The sequence below is a fragment of the Cryptomeria japonica genome, chromosome 1 (genome assembly GCF_030272615.1).
Source record: "Cryptomeria japonica chromosome 1, Sugi_1.0, whole genome shotgun sequence".
In the NCBI taxonomy this organism is placed as follows: domain Eukaryota; kingdom Viridiplantae; phylum Streptophyta; class Pinopsida; order Cupressales; family Cupressaceae; genus Cryptomeria; species Cryptomeria japonica.
This window is the reverse complement of record NC_081405.1, coordinates 349,023,995-349,041,596: the sequence shown is the minus strand read 5'-3', so window position 1 is coordinate 349,041,596 and position 17,602 is coordinate 349,023,995. Positions and strand designations below refer to the sequence as shown.

At 34.2% G+C, this 17,602-nt stretch overlaps 1 protein-coding gene across 3 annotated transcripts in view; it reads left to right on the top strand.

Annotated features, from left to right (window-relative positions):
- The window catches only part of LOC131069146 (protein BTR1), a 57,580-nt gene extending 41,802 nt beyond the window's left edge, over positions 1–15,778 (top strand). For 2 of the 3 annotated variants that reach the window (XM_058004494.2, XM_058004492.2), the window contains exons 4-9: positions 1,296–1,489; positions 4,314–4,423; positions 7,314–7,478; positions 7,585–7,646; positions 14,750–14,859; positions 15,042–15,778. In XM_058004494.2, the coding sequence (XP_057860477.1) occupies positions 1,296–1,489; positions 4,314–4,423; positions 7,314–7,478; positions 7,585–7,646; positions 14,750–14,837 (619 nt within the window). In that variant the 3' untranslated portion in view covers positions 14,838–14,859; positions 15,042–15,778. Of the gene's footprint in view, positions 1–1,295; positions 1,490–4,313; positions 4,424–7,313; positions 7,479–7,584; positions 7,647–14,749; positions 14,884–15,041 lie in introns of all 3 variants that reach the window. The other variant, XM_058004493.2, reaches the window with a different exon arrangement.
- Positions 15,779–17,602: the final 1,824 nt, after the last annotated feature.

Here is a 17,602-nt window from a genome sequence, read left to right as displayed (position 1 = left end):
AAAACCTCGAAAATCGTGCATTACTCCAATTCATAAAAAACTGTGATGGAATCGCCACGTCTACATCAGATGCGTTGGGATTCGTGGGTCAAAACACGGAAATGTTTCAGCAGCAAAATGCAGGAACCCTGTAATGCATCGTACCTGGAATCAGCAGAAATCTTTGATGAATCAGTAACTTAGTTTAATACCTATAACACTTAATGGGTAATCAGGCATGCTGCTGAATCATAACTAGTTTTTTAAATTTTTCTGATGACAAAATATTCTGTATTGACATGTAAAAATAGTATACAGTAAACATGAGAGCTAATTCAACAATAGAGCATTTAGAACTGTGTAAAATGTAATGACGGTGAGAGTTGAATGGAGAAAATACCAGAGGAAATAGGGCCCTTCAGAACAAGACTCAGATGAATTGAAATGCTTGCCAAATCAACCAATTAAAGGGTTAGCTGGACAAGTAGATGGCACAGATGGTAATGATATTAAATTACAGCTTTGGACAAAATAAATTATAACAGTATCGGATAAGGGGTCTTTTTGGTATACTGCATGAAAATGCTTGAGGTCCTTTTGGATATCATTATTACCATGTTCATCAGTGTATGATCATTCATCAAACTGTGTCATGGGAAATCAGAAAAGGTGATATGATGAATTGATTCATAAATTGCAGTCCATGATTGTTCAGTAATCTTAACTGCTCACACTGTTAAATGCGAAATGAATGATCAAAGTATTCAAATAGAAAAGACATCTTGATCTTGTACTTACCTTGGTCATTGAATGGTTGTGCATTTCTGCTTTCGATTGTATTCTCCATTTTTGCATTGGACAGTTGGAAAAAACTGAGAAGAAAAAGAGTTCAAACAGTTAAATTGGAGCATGCCATAGGCTTGATATACTTTTTGCAGTTGATATAAATATTTCAGAAAGGAAGCATGCTGAAATTTGATAAGTTTGACCATAGAAGTCAGTTCATATAATAGTAATGTGAGAAATTCAGTTTGGGTACAGAAAACTCAAATTGTAAACCTTTAATGGAACTTTATACAAAGAATCTGTTTGTATTTTTAGCTATCTTCTTCTTGTTTGTATTTTGATTTGAGATTCTGCTAGAGTCAAGAATATTCCATGTACTTGTTGGTTCTGGATGCCTGGAAAAATGATTACCATGAAACAACAGTGTTATCTTATTCAATGGTTGTTGCATTGCATTAGAAATTTTGGCATTTCATCAGTCTTTATTGTGGTATTTGAGTAACTTTTTTTTTTTGTTTCTTTCCCGGCAGAGCCTTTGTTGAAGATTCACAAGCCAGCATTAAGCTATCTTCTCAGGAGCAAGCCTTGCCTGGAATTAATGATCGAGTTGTGACTGTAAGTGGCACCCTGGAGCAACAATTACGTGCAATTTTCCTTATAATTACGAAGTTGGCTGAAGATCCAAATTATGCACAATATGCAAATGCTCCACTCTCATATGCAGGTAGATTGTCTTTCTGGTTTGTTTTTATAGGACAACAGATGCTATTTTGGGTTTTATTGTTTGTAGTTTTTCACTAAGAGTAACTATTTTATCTCTCTTTTTTGATCACTTAAAATGGTGGCTGTCAAGCCAAATCTTTTATTATTTCAATTTCCTTATGCTGAAAAATTGATCTTCTCACTTATTAGAGGTTTTATGGCTCCTATACTGGCTCTTCTCACTTATATTGGGTGCCTGACTAGATATATGCCGTGGTATTATGCTTTTATCACCATTCCACTTATCCTGTCCTGAATATCGTGGTATTTTAACCTCATCAATAATCTTAGAGCTATGTCTATCTTTTACTGATCATGGAAGGGAATGTGGTTAGAGGGCGCATCTATGGACCACCTCAAAGAAGGTAGCTGATCATTGTATGTAGATGTCAATATAGTGAAGAAGAAAATTAGTTAAAATTAGTTTTTGAATACTTTGTCACTGTTTCCTAGAGAGGCCAAAGGATGCTATCCAAGGAACATAGAGCTAAATAAGGATATCTTTTCCATCTTGTAGTTGAATCACCAAGGCACCTTAATTGAAGATACTGGATAATAAATTATCTATTACGGCACTTCTAGATTAAGAGGTTAGAATTTAAATTCAGCTTTAGTGTGATAGTCTGCATTCCCTCAATGCCGGCTTGGCCAATAAAGTCCTAAATTATAGCCTTAAAATTCCAATCAATATAGAATATTTGTGATTGTATAAGAGACCTTTCTTCAAAGGATACACTGGAAATGTGTCTAGAATTATCAATTCTTCAACACTGGAAAGGCTTGAAGTTGAGGGCTGGAACCCTCATGTTTTGTGTAAAATTGTAAATAGTTATGATCTTGTAATTGGGACTTCGAGAGTGCTAAATTATTGCTTATAGGTGACTTGTAAAGTAACTTGATTTTCCAGTGATTGCAACTCAAGGGCATTCAAGCAATAATATGTCCTTTATAAAATTGTAATATACCTGGTAAACATGGCAAATCAATGATGATGATCCAAATACTAGGTTTGACCAAGAGAAGTTTTTAAAATGTTTTGATCAAATCCTGTGACGCCCCTTCTAAATTTTCCTTAATTTGTTTTGAAGATAATTATTCCCAATTCACAATTATAGTAATTTGAAAGAGACAATTTCTGCTAATAATTAATTTTTCAAATCAGATTTAATACTCGAAAAGTAGTTTTAGAATGAGCAAATTGTCTGCTTCCAACAGTCACTAAAAGTCTTTTTTCTGCAGTGATTTATCTTCAATAAATGCCTTTGAAATGTCTCTAAATTTTTCTGAATTAGTGGTTTTCATCCACTAACTCAGCAACGGAAATTAGGGAGGTTTTGAACTCTTTCAGACCTTAAGGGATTTTTTTGTCAGGTCGCTGAACCAGAGTCCATGCTCACAAAGCGTAATAATTAGATACAAAAATATATTGACAATCCTTACTTCTCCTTGATTGGACTCCCTTTAAGAGATTATTCTCAACAGTCCTTACTCTTCAAAATGCACCTTGACTGATATTATCATTTAAAAACAAACTTCTATCATAATTTCATTTTATAATAGTGATTAACTCTTTATGATTCAATTCTCCTTGGATTGGCAGCTCTAATAATTTTTTTTAGTGATTAAATTATGCAAGTTATGACAGGGGGTGGCAGATCTGTTTTTAAGTTGGTGGCAACTGAAAGACTTAGAAACTCTAATGATTTCTTTTTTCTGCAATTTACCTAATACTAATGGCTCCTTTTTCATTTATTCCTCGTCTACTACGGTAGCCTTGTGACCAGCTTTTCATTTTCTGTGAATTTCACCAAGTATTGTTGTTATAATCACAGCTCATCCCCTAAATGTCAAATTCCCAAGACCCATGGGAATGTATGTTGCGCATTGTGTTAATGTTCTTTTAGTTTTAAGGAGGGGGCATTACAAACGCATTGAACACATTTTTGTATTGTTTGGTGGCAATATATTTACCTCACGATCAACTCAAGTCACACTTTTGTAGTTTGTTGGGAATTAAAGCATATTCTATGAAGAGCGATCTTTCTACTTCCACCCCCTTTACCAAATTGTGAGTTCTTATCTTATTCTTCCACATTCTGTAGGATTCTTCAAACAAATGGGTTTTATCTTCATAGACATCATGTAACATGAACATCCATATGACACTAGCAAAAAACCAAAACCGGTCTTGTATATTTCAAGAAGGAACATGGCCTGAGCCTGGCACATCTCATCAAGAATGGCTAGAAACAATTGCTACATTTCACTGTTAACACTAGCAAATAAAAATATCTAAGTTTTAATTTATAACTGAATTATAACATTGAAGAAGGTAAATTGAGTTTGTTAAACCTTTACAAACTGCCTATGGATGTCTCATTCATGTTGTTAAAAAATGGTATTTAGCTGCCTATTCCACATCGCTCTTATCGATGGAACATCCACCATGATGGTTTTTAAACTATATTTAAATTACAAACCACATACAGGGTCCTGAAGAATTAGTCATACGACATACATGCTTTATGTGATTACATGATCTGATTTGAATGCTTGGGAATTGTCTATTGTAATTTGTTTGACATTTTAAGAGGGCTCTTTATCACTGTGAAATATGCTTCCTTTCGTTATCCTGAACTTCAAAACATGTATTTTGCACTAATTTATCTGATCTCTTTTGGCATGTATCTTCTATTAGCATGTCTGCGTGATTTTTTTGAAAGGGTACTTCCTATTCATTTCTTTGAAATACTTAAATTTGAAGAAAATATATTATTATTGTACAGGTATAAACATGTCTGGAATGCAAGGGATCCCTAGTGGTTATGCCCCAATTGCGTATGGGGTGGCAAATTATGGTCCTACTGTTTTTGGAGGCCATTTGCGGAACAATAAGGTTTGTTTGTGAGTTTATATTCTAATTGATCATTTCCTCTTTAGTAATCTTGATTATAGTGCGTTCTTTGTAACAACATTTATTTGTGTTTCATGCAGTGATGGTCATGACAAAAGTACTGTATAAACTATAATATCTTTGCTTTCTGCTAAATTTTATAGTTCTTTACTTTGTCAATCACAAATGTTGGGGACCTAATGGGAATGATAGTAGCATCTACTTTCAAGAAGAATATTGATGCTTAGGTGCTATTTGAAATTAATGATTACAGGTATAAAGATCATTACATGCTACTCGTTGATGAAATGACAGGAGACAAACTCCTAGTTTGTGTTGTCATATTGATATATTAGATGGCTTGTTGAGTTCATTAGTCTTGTGGACAGTGGAGCCACCTCTAGTCTTCTATGCTCTTTCCAGCTGTTTGTAGCATTGCCCATGGTCTCTGCCTTTGAATAGATAACTCTTTACTCTGCCGTTGGTGGTGGAGCCAGCCACATTTTCTGCTGCTGGCTTCAAATTCTATATTCCACCTCACTAGTTAACCACCACCTATTCCCAATTGCTGGTTGATTGTCACCTAATAGCTAGTTGTTGTTGGCAACAATTTTAAAAAGTATTTAGAATCATGACAACTGCAAATTTAGAGGAAAATATGTTGATTTAATTGACTGCAAATACAGGTGGGCAATAAAGTGAAACTGGAAGATTTAAGAAGCACAAAATTTCAATCCCCTTGTTTTATTTAAGTATTATTTTAAAATTTAGTGAGTATAGTTGAATTCTCTTTAGAATTATTGATAATTAGAATTTCATTGAAAAATCTAAAACATAGTTGCAAGATGGGAAGAATTAGCAATAAAACTGTTCATTCTGTGGGCTTCTCTTGTATGTGTTTATCAATGGCTGTGACTATTTTAGTAGATGCTTCACCAGAAATGCATATTGCTTTTTGGAGTTCTACATTGAAGCCCTTGTTGCAATTTTGGAGTCACAGTGCATCCCTTTGCCTTCCATGGCTTTGGGGTGTTAGTTCGATGGGTTCATTACAATCTCCAAAGAGACTTATTATTGCCTCAAGATTTATTCAAAGGTGCTATGAACAATTCAGTCCATTTGCATGCAGTTCATAAATATTCATAGTAACATGCAGCAGTAGAGAGACATGGTATGAATGATATAGAACTCTCATGTGTGTGCTAGTTACAAGACTTGGACTAAGCAAAGAAAAGACTCGGACTCGTTAAAGAAAAGTCTCGGCAAGTTGAAAAAACCATGAAATATAAAGTTTTTTAAGGATATACAACTAATATCACACATGGTTCAAAAGTAAAATTGAAGACACAATATAGTAATCAATTAGAAGCTACTTCGATCATGTACACGATTATACATTGATCACATGAGTATAAAGTGGATTTTAACGTAAGGAAATAACCTTTTTAAATTTATAAATGTTGTCAAGTGTTTCAGGTGTACAAAACTTGTGGATTATGATATCCATGGCATCAGAAACAAAATTCACAAGACAGAGTCACAAGCTATGGTAGAAAGGAGCTTCTATACCATAGCCCAACTTTGCTAGCTCTATGTGTAGTTATGTGCTTGTATCTTGCTACAGTCTTAGGAGCTTACTTAGAATATAATTGGGAAAAAGTTGAAAGAATACTTAATAAAACACCGACATTCATGCTTTTGTGTTTAATCATTTTCAAAATTTATTGTTTTTTCCCATAGATATCTATAGACCTGCCAAGTTTACCAGTTGGGACTTGGCGAGTCTTACCGTACTCACTGGGTGCCAATGTCATGGGTTCCCAGAACTTGGCTTGGTCTGCTTTGCTTGAGATTTGTCTAGTTTGAGCAAGTCCTGATGAGCCTTGGAGCATTGATTTAGTACCATGAATGATTATTTCTCAGGCTGATAGGTTAGCGTACAGTAATAGTTTGGTAATAGTTTGGCACTGTAAGTTGTACCTAATTCGGTCTGCCATACAAGAACCCAATTAACACTCTGATTCAACATCCTGAACATCTCAATCTTAAGCCAGCACTGGTGATCAAGGAGTCCAATGGGACAGTTCTTCCGTGATGTTTAAATATTCACTAACATATTAAACAATCAATGCCAAGCAAAATTTTTAAGACAACCAACAGTGATAGCCTTTTGCAAATCATGGATAACATTTGACAAAGGACAATAATTTATACATTGATCACATTTTAATTTTATTTCTATGCAAAATTTATGGCTGGTTTCCACTAGCAGGATGTTACCTTTTTGGATTATAAGACTCATGCATCTAAAAATAACGTTGAATGCCTGAATGCTTATTAATTTATTGATTTTCATAGCAACAATATTCCAATGTTATTTTACAAAATACAACAAGCTTCAAGAAAATTCTGTATTTTAATGGAATGCATTTCAAAATACTCTACTCTAAGAAATTTAATTTTACTTGTATGAATTATCCTGTACATTGACATCTTTAAAGGTGGTTTAGTGATCTTGTATTTTGTTAGTCATCTTGCTGTGTACATAAAATGTTTAATTATTAATTTAGGTCCAACAGACGTGTATTTTATTTAAGTGAGAGCCTTTTCCCAGTCACTGACTCCCGTGCCATTTCTTGATACTGTGGAATTTACCTGAGTTATCCAGACTCCTAACCTTTAGGCTGTTTATCCTTTATCTAATTTGACATGATTGAATTAAATAAGAGCTTTGCTTTGTGAGATTGGAAGATTAGAATTCTGATGGCATAAGAGCAGGCCTTTTGTGTGAAATTTTTATTGGAGACATGTTTGCTGTGACTAATCATACTTGACATCTAATCAAGAAAGATACTAACTAAACTCCAGAAACTCGTTTATGTATTTATTTTAGGGGTTGATGGCACCACTGGTTCCTTTGAGATCCCCTATGCCTGTTAGGTTACCTGTATTACCGACTACTAATAGCACACACACATTAGTCAAAATGCAAGTTCCTGATGAGCGTGTTGGTGCAATAGTTGGGCGTGGTGGAAAAACTATTCTTGAGATCCAACAGGTAGAGTGCTCATTGTTGTGAAACATTGTAAAGTTCTATATCTTGTCTCTTGTTGTTACCTTGTTGTGCATAGATGCCCTGAGAATGCAACTTGTTTGTTTTACAGATCAGCGGTGCCAAAATAAAAATATCAGATCGTGGAGATTTTGTGTCAGGTACAACTGATAGGTGAGTACCAAATCATGATTACAATATAAACTGCATTTTATGAAAAGACTTTTGTTAAATACAGCTATAGATCAATATCATTTTGAAAATAAAATGATTATTACATTGTCTTGAATTTTGCACTTTTTCAGTGTTTCATGAATGACAGTTAAAAGGATTGCATGGCTATTCCAGAAGTTTTTAAATTCTTCTACAGCCTTACCTATAGGTCATTTCATATCACAAGTTCTTTAAATAAATAAAACATTGGAAGTCCATGGACTATATTATGCGTTTCCCTATGTAGCTGCCTGCTATGATGTGGTGGATAGTGTCATATTAGCAAACTGAACATGAGGCTGGGGTTAGGACGAATTATTTACCAGTTTTTACAAGGAAGAAGTTTTCGCAGATTTTTTGGATAAAGTTTACTGTCATACTTCTTGATTGAGATTTCCTTCCATGCTAAGATTGAATGAGCTGTGGACACAATATTGTTTTGTGTTCGAAGAAATTTTTAAATTTTTATGGGCCGAAGTCTGTCTTATTCAGCAAGCTGCAGTCTATTTGTGATGGATAATTCTACAGATTGATCTGCATGAAGAGCTCAACATCTCTTGCAGTTTTTAATATCCCTCCACTACCAGGGTACACTGCATTGGATACACCGTTTTTTAAGGTATGGGAAGTCTCATAAATGACAACTGTAGTTGTTTTGTTCAACAGCGACTGAATTACCTGAGTAAACTAGTCGTGAACCTTCTAGAATATGTGGGTACACTGCATTGGATACCGTTTTTTAAGGTATGGGAAGTCTCATAAATGACAACTGTAGGTGTTTTGTTCAACAGGGACTGAATTACCTGAGTAAACTAGTCGTGAACCTTCTAGAATATGTCTTGACTTTCTATTTGTTCCATAGTCATATCTTAAGGCTCATGTGATGATGAAATCAAAGTGCCCATCTAAGTATGATTAAGCTAACATATCCATTTGATCAAATAATTAGCATATATCAACAGTTTAAGATCTTCCTTCCACTCAGCAGCTCTTGTCATAAGAAATTAAAATAGTAATCTAACTGTGCTCTTTCACATCAATGATTCAGTTGAAACATTTCCTAATTATTTTCTGGGCAGCTCGAGTTTCCCATTCGGACTTGTGAAATGCTAAAATCATATATCAGGGAAAGAGTCTAATGTTTCTCAGTGAAAATTAATTGTCATTAGGCTCATGACATTAATTTAGATGCGGTAAAGAATCAAGTTTGGCCTAGTGTTTGTGAGACAAAAATTGACAAACTCTTTTGTGAAAGGCATGCTTAGGTAATAAGTAGAAGAATGCTATATCTCTCCTCCTTTGATTATGTCATCCTTAAACACTTGGTCTCTCATTATCTGAGAGAAACAGCTTGTGTTGGCTGACATTCTTCTGAATAAGGAGATTAATGTTGTGGTTCACAAGCCTCTTTCCACTTACACTTTGTATTCTTTACTCACTCATCTTGTTGGCATCCTTACGGTGTTTGGTTGGTCCTTGGCCTTATATACAATCCCATTCCACATCTATGTTCATGTAGCTAGAGTTATATCAATATGCTAAATCTTGCTGAATATACTGCCTTTATAGCATAAAGATACTTATCATTGAACATAACTGTATGGATAACTTCCATATTCACTGTGGGCTAGTTGTCTGTAGACTCTAAGATTGCAGGTTGTAAAATTTATTTTTTTGGCATATTAAATTCAAATATAATGAGCATAGTTTGCAGGCTTGGACACGGCAGACTCAAAATTTTGTCACGGAGAAAACTCGGCAACTTAAAAATTTGCTTAAATTGCTTTAGAAACACATTTTTTCTGCAAAATTTAATGACATGATGTATCCAATGAGTCCATAAATGTTTGCACAAGTGTTTTCTATTAAATTTGATTAATTTGAATACATTTTGAGTACAAAATCAAATCATTGTGTGGAATCCTGATGGCTGATATAATAGATAGCTGACGACTACTATGAATTTATGATTTATCATCATAATTCATAAAATACATGTTACAAAATACAGCATTTTATGCCTTCCTCTTCCCTAATCTATTGAAAACATGGGGAGATGTTGAGGTTCTAAACCTAGAGTCTGTTGTGGATCCTTGCTTGGCATAGAAGGCTGTGCTTGTGGCTCTGGCTTGACCTCTATCCTGCTAGTAGATGACAATGACTACTCCTTAGCCTCATCAATGTCATTCAATTCTATATTTCCTTTTGCACGACATCCTCCAATGCTTGAGTAGAGCGGAGGTTTAGCCTGTCTGGTACCTGCAGTGGCTCTACCATGCCTGTTTGTGGGGAACAAATTGAGTCTCTGCATGTATTACTGAACTTTTGTACATCATGTGAATAATTTCTTGGTCTTATTATAATAAAATAAAAGGATTCTGATTTATAATTACAAATAGCTTGACCTGTGAATTATTTGAGAAAAGTTTTTTCTTTAACTGACCGACAATGAGATTAGGTCAACTCTTTTTGTTTCTTTTTGAAGATTTGTTTATTGTTTGTTGAATTTGTAAAACTTTTTGTTTGTTGGTCTTTGAGTTTGACTGTTTAAAAAATAATTAGACCATACTTTTTATTAAAGCAGCTTTTAGACATTTCATTTCTTATAAATAAATTTTGAATATTGATATTTAATACTAAATAATTATTAAATTTTAAAATTGATAGTGAAGTTGTATTTTTAATTTTTATCACAGTTTTGTTTATTATATACTATGTGGTATTCTGAAGTTAATTCCTGTTTTTTAACTATAATTTGGGTCCAATCTGGCAACTTAGAAAGTATCACATAATTTTTTTTCAGGAGTTGGATTTGAATGTTCTGTGCTTTTTCTTGAGTCTTTGCATTCTGCGTCTCAGGGTTTGCAACAAAATGTGGGAAACTTCTTTGTGCTCACACTTATTAGTTTCTTTTGAGCTCTATTAGACTTGGCAAAGGTTTGCACTATTATAAAGTTGGGCTGACATCATCCAAATCATTGTTATTTTCTACCCTTTAAACCTTTGCCACTCTTCGTATATTCAATTGTCCATCGAATGGTCAAAATTATGCTCTTGTGATCTTATGGACCCTTGTATTCTTATAAATAAGGCAGATTTCAGTTAAAATTAGATTTGGGGTTGTCATAAACCTAATCAAACTATCATTGGTCTTGGGGGTGACATTTTTTTTTGCATTTGGTCAATTAGCACATGCTGTTCTTTCATTCTGTTTGCTCGTTTCTGTATATCTACCATGTGGATTTCTTCTGTAGTCTATCTCTATGAACACTGTAGATGTTTCCATGCAGAGTTTTTGTGGGTTTATATATATTTTAAACAAGAAGCAATGTTCCATTAGAAACACACATTTTGTGTAAACATTGCTCTTGCTGTGTTTATCCATCGTTTTTATGGCTCTGTTCTTACATTGATCAACCTATTCACACATACGTATTAGCAGATATTTTGTATCTTGTTACAATACTTTAATTTAGACAATCCCATTTTCATGCCAGCAGGGATCACCATTGAGCACATTGTTGTCTTCAATTTTCGCCAATTCGATAGTTTGTTCATTTTACCATGGGGCAATGCATGCAAAGGCAATTCCACTTTGCAAATCTGTATTTTGATTTTTGTATATTTAATTTTTTAAACTGCATTATAATATTTGCATTATAACCAGCAACTTGTTGGTTTTTTCTCATTGCTTCTGACAAATTTAATCATAGAATTAACTAATTTAGGTGAGAAAAGGGAATCATTGCTTTCCTTTCTTGCCTTGTAAATGTGTTAATACCTATGTTACCAGGCTCTGCAAGTTTGAGTCACATTGCCAAACTGAATAGGAGTAGGAATACATTTGGAATTGCCAAGGAAGGGTGCCACCTTGGGTACCCAGGGCAGCAGGGCTGTGCCCAACTGAACTCAGGATAATCCACAGCCACCTGTTTTAAAAACGAGTGAATAAAATGGAAACAAATTTTTAACATTAAATAAAGTATTCAAAAGGCATATACTAACCTAATCTTCATTAAAAACCCTAAAAGTGACACAAAGCATTGGCTTTTACTTCATTTGACAATCACAAGCCACAAAAATCTCCAATATCATTCCAAGTTGGCATTTTGCATTTTAGAAGCTTGCTGGTTTTTTTCAATTTAAATGATTGCAATGATGTTTACCAAGTGCAATGATGATTTACCTCTTTCTTTCTACAAAAGACACCCATTGGATAATACATTTTCAGAATGAGGTGATAGACAGTGTAGATGAATTCATTGTGCACTGCATTTATGTGAACAAGTTTCCTGTCAACTTTAGTGATATCACCTTAGTAGTGGGAAATGATGAGAACAAATTAGTCAAACACCCTTACGTTAAATTGGTCTATTTGAAAGTGCAGACATCATTAAAATCAATCTGGGATTCATGGGTTGAGACATGGGTGCACACTGTTTTTGATGGGTTAAAAGATTGTACAAATCAATGACCTTTAGATAATGCCATTGTATTGTTGCCTAAAGGGGATATAGATTTGAAGGTGGTTTATTGTGACAGGCAAGTTAATGATGCAAATTTCATTTTTCATATTCCTCATTGATTCAGAGATGTTGGGTGTTGAAAATGGTGTACATATCATAACAAGCATTGCTACAAATTGTATGGCGATGGGTGTTTGGTTTGAGGAAAGGTAAACATTTTTTGAACATGTATCATTAGCTCCCTCAATTTGGCAATGTAGAAGATTGGGTCCTACAATTCTAAGGGCCCGAAAAAGGTTGGGTGGGAATGGCTGGAGCACATAGATAGAGATTCAGATATTTGTGACAAACCATCATATGCCACAAATCTTTAAGGTGCTCTCGAATTTGGACCTTTTCAAATAATAATTTGTTATTTTTACTGTACATTAGGTTGCTAAGACTCACTTCTTTTCACATACAATTGTTTTGAAATGATTTGTGAAGGTGTGAGAGGTCTTATGCACCATTGTCATTATAAATCAATGGCGCGCATGTATGTAAGCAAATTCAGTCTCAAAAGTCACATTATTAATTTTGGAAGGTAAGTGGTGGGCTTGTGTGAATTGCATCTTGAGTTTCAGCCCAACATGAGTTATCATCAGGTTTGCGAATACGGATTACCATGTTTGGGAGAAATATATGGTGATGGAAACTACATGATAGAAAAGCAAGGGCCATAATAGTAGATACGATAATTACCCAAGAGACATTTTTACGAAGGGTGAAAAAATCATTTTTGATTGGTGAAACATTACAGCATGGATATATTTTCTTTGTTTAGGAGTATGAAGTTGCTTAAGGGTACACAAATGCATGGTCATCTCAAATCTAGAAGTTGACGATATTGTTAGGAATGAGTTTGGCGGCTTCATCTCCTCACAAAATCACAGTATTTGTTTTCTTTGACACAAGCATAAGGAGGGCACTCATACAGGATGGTACCTCCACAAGCAAGGTTATATGTACCTCCAGTCTCTTATAATCAGAAGTTTATAAGGTGTAAGTTTTTTTTTTAATTTTTAACAGTTCTACTGTTCTTTTGCATTTTTAAGTCATTGATTTTGTCTCCAATTTCAATAGGTTGTGAGGTCTTAAAATGAGTGGAATTGATATTCATACTACTTTATCCACCTAGTTAGTGCAACTGGTTGGCTACAAAAAATTAGAAGATTTGGTTTATTAACCTCTGCCTCCTATCACATAAGGAGGTTGACTATGAGCAAGAGGTATTGAAGAATTAGGAGATAACCCTTGAATGTGCAAAACTTAGATGCATTTGTTTTAGAGCCAAAATCACTTTAGATCAAAGTTTAAAAACTCTGACTCGCCACGGACTCGGCAAACCAAAAATTTGGACTCGGACTCGGGACTCGTGAAAGACTCGGCAAAAAAAAAACCGTAATTTTACAAAAAAACATAAATAAATTAATGCATTTAGAGAACATAAGAGCCATAATTGAAACATTACACATGTCATATGATTTACAAACGCGCAATATTTGAAATTTGAAATACTAAATCTAAATACCCAGATTTCTTCAATGCTAATTATGTTGTTATATGGAGTCTAATCAGACTCGGAGGTTAAATTTTCACTACTTCCATCAGCGCAGTTTCCCCCTATATTTTTTGACGGGGGTTTGGGGGCAGCGCCCCCAAGTTGGGGTCAAGGGGCAGCGCCCCGCGAGGCCAAAAATACTTTTATTATTTTATATAGGCATCGGACGTTATTTTTCTATTGGCAAAAAAACCCTTCATGAGATATTTCACTCCCTCAATTACTCCAAATGAAGGCAAAAAAAAAAAAATAAAACTCACTTTTAAAGCTTGCATTACGTTTGTTCTGGGACTCGCGAGTCCGTGCAAAAGACTCGCGAGTCTTTCAGATGGACTCGCCAGGACTCGCCTCACGAGTTGACTTGTGGCTCCCATGGACTCGGACTCGCGAGTCTTTCAGATGGACTCGCCAGGACTCGCCTCACGAGTTGACTTGTGGCTCCCATGGACTTGCGAGTCCGTGGCAAGTCCACGAGTTTTTAAACTATGCTTTAGATAGTGAGGAGGCTCCTACACATAACGTAGCTACTGGGAGTGCCACTGCGGTTGCTTGTGGCTCAAATGAAGTTGAATTAAGTGATGGCGTAGATGCTTTTGATGAGAAGTGATGCAGATTTTTCTTGTATTTACTATTTTGATGATTTGACATATGTGATATAACATTGAATTATCAATTATCTTTATCACTATTTTATATATATATATATATATATATATATATATATATATGAACCTAGGGAATTTCTTTTTGCCATACTGCATACCCATACCTGATCTGGCAACTTAAGTTAAAACTCAACTGCTTTATTAAATTTCCTTAATTGAAATCTTTGATCAAGCTAGTGTTCCTTTTCTGTATATGTTATCTGCATTCAAATGACTAATATCTGCTACATAATTATTTATGTATCTTTATTGTTGCTATCAGTTCTGACTTTAGGTCAGGTTTTCTTGTTTCGTAATATCATTATGACTTCTAGTAAATGGTATTCCTTTCAGGGAAGTGTTAATATCGGGTACAGTGGACGCAATCCAAATTGCTCAGCGTATGGTGGAACAGAGACTTAAGTCTGATTTTGAGAGATGAAAAATTGGAGCTGTCTTTAAAGGCACGTGCCCTGTCTGGGTTTGAGGCAAAATTTCTATCTGCTATTTAATCTGTTATTAGTAAAAGGGATTTGAACAGAGGGATGATTTCATTCCAATGTTCATATCATAAATTTGTGCTATACTTTTGTCTAGGTGCTAAAGTTTCTATCTACTGATTCTATCAATTTTTTTGGGTTAACAGGGAAGACATTTCCAGTTCTTCAAATATTTAAGAGTTTTTCAAGATTTGATCTTCATTTGAACCGTTAGCTTGAACTATAGTAACATCGATATGCAAAGCAGAGATGCGGGTCATAAAAATGGCAGGAGAAAGAGGAGAGGGAGCTTATTATCAGTAAACTTAATATTTTATCTGATTACTTGTCATTGTTTTTATCTATGTAGTCATGATAATTTTATTTTACTCGGAGACTGAAAAAAATGGTTTTGTAGTTGAATGCTGTCCATTCTCAAAGCTCCCCCAAATTATTATTTTTTTATTTGTTTTTTTTGGATGGGATGGGAGGTTTCGTTCTGTGGGGAGAGGGGGAGTGAGGGAGGTCTCATATTTGACACTTGGATTGGTTCCAATGAGATTCTTGAAGATCAAAACTGTGTTCTTAAATGGGATTTGTACCTGGGAACCTGAAAATAGGCTTAGTAACAAGTTGTCATAGATGGGCCAAATGTCAGCTTTTTTCATGTTGTATAAGGTAAAACATACAAGATACTACAATGTGATCTATGTTAAATCCTTATAATGAAACCCATAAACCCCAAATTAAGAGCCAAAGTAGGATATCTTTAATATTAAACATCCAGCTGCTAAGTGTTGATGTTATTTGGTTTGCAAAGCACAGAATTTGTAAAAGAACTATTAAAGCTATATTTTTATCATAATGCTGACAGGAAAAAGAGTCACAATATTGATCATCAAAATACTTGCTAAAGAAACTTGTATTGCTTTGTTTTGTCTAGCTCGTTGCACTCTTCCAGTAATTTAGTGTATTAACAGAGCAACATTAGCAGTCTCAGAATGCATTTTTCACAATGTCAAAGGAAAAGCAGTATATTGGCTAAAAATATCATGTTCTCTCTTCTGTGTTTTGTGCAATTCTACAAGGCTAAATATGTGAGGTAAACTTTCATTCATTAAATAAGGGGAAATATGCTACTATTAAAGATAGTCAGCAATGATATAGCTTTGCCTATACCAGCCATCACTTGATTTGATAGCGAATCTATACTGCAATTTTTCAAGAGTGGGAAAGACACATCATTTAGAAGGAACATTCTATTTATTTAGTTCTGAGAATGTAAACTGTAGGACCTCTGAGTAGGAAGTTTTGTGAAAAGGTAGCAAATGCAGATGGAAAATACATTATTTTTTGGTATCCATTTCTAGGAATGTAATCTGTAAGAGCATAGGACCTCTAAGCATTTTTGCGAAAGTGGGATAGAGAATGAAAAATACAGAGATATGCTAGGAAAAAAGTTTACGATTATGTAGTCTTGACAATGTAAACTGTAAGAGCATACCTCTTAGTGGGTGCACATTTGATGGGACAATACTTTCAATAAGCCAATGGCCTATATAAACTTATGACAAACAGTCTAAAGGAATTTGATTGCAGAAGCCAAATTAATTGTATGCATTAGATATTACTTGATTTGTCTTAGTGTAGTGTTAATTAGTTGAGGAAAAAGATACAAACATTTTAGATAGTGTTGTATTTAGCAGTTAATTTCAGTCATAGCATGCGCACCAAGTGAATCTAGTTGTGTGAATGGACGTGTCTTATTAGTGCATATCTTTTTAAAAAAATTTAAGTTTGCATTTTTCTATAAAACTATTTAATTTCACATTCATAACATGCGCATAAAATTGAATCAAGTTGTTTCAATGTGCATACCTAGTAAGGTGTAATTATGTATCTTTTTGTAAAATATTAGGTATGCATTTTTCTATAAAACTTGGATTGTAAGTTAACTTGGTATCAAGCACTTTTGTGCATCATCAAGTCGTGCCTTAATTAGAATGTTCGCTTTGCTTGATCTATTATATGACATATAGGAAGTGGTGCCTTCAAAATTCTTAATCAAATTTAGTTTCTTAAAATTAGAAGTCAATAGAATGCTCTATAGGATGGGATTGGAACCATCAAGTGGTGATGCACTCTACAAAGTTCTTAATCAAATTATGTTTCTTAAAATTATAAGTCAATAGAATGCTCTATATGATGGGATTGGAACCATCAAGTCGTGATGCACTCTTTGAAATTGTTAATATAAACAAATTATGCAAATTTTCTATCAAAAAATTGAATTAAGTTTCTTAAAATTAGAAGTCAATAGAATGTTTTGTAGGATGGAATTGGAACCATCAAGTGGTGATGCCCTCTTTGAAATTGTTGACGATAATCTCTTTGAAATTGTTGACGATATAAACAAATTATGCAAATTTTCTATCAAAATTTTGGACACAATTTGATGAGAAATAATACAAAAGCGTGTCACAAATTAAACAAATGAAGAATATGATATGTTGACAAGCCTAGTAAAAGGTTAAGAGAAGGTTGTGTTAGGTAATAAATGTTTTCGAATAGATAAATTTTGGTGTTAGATTTTTTTTTTAAAGATCAATTGAAATCTATAATGCTCGTGTGCATTGTCTTATGGGTCAAAATAAAATTAGGCACACATTTTGCATGTTAAACCTCCCTTTGTGGGAGTTTGGCTGCTACAAAAAGTTAAATAAATTAG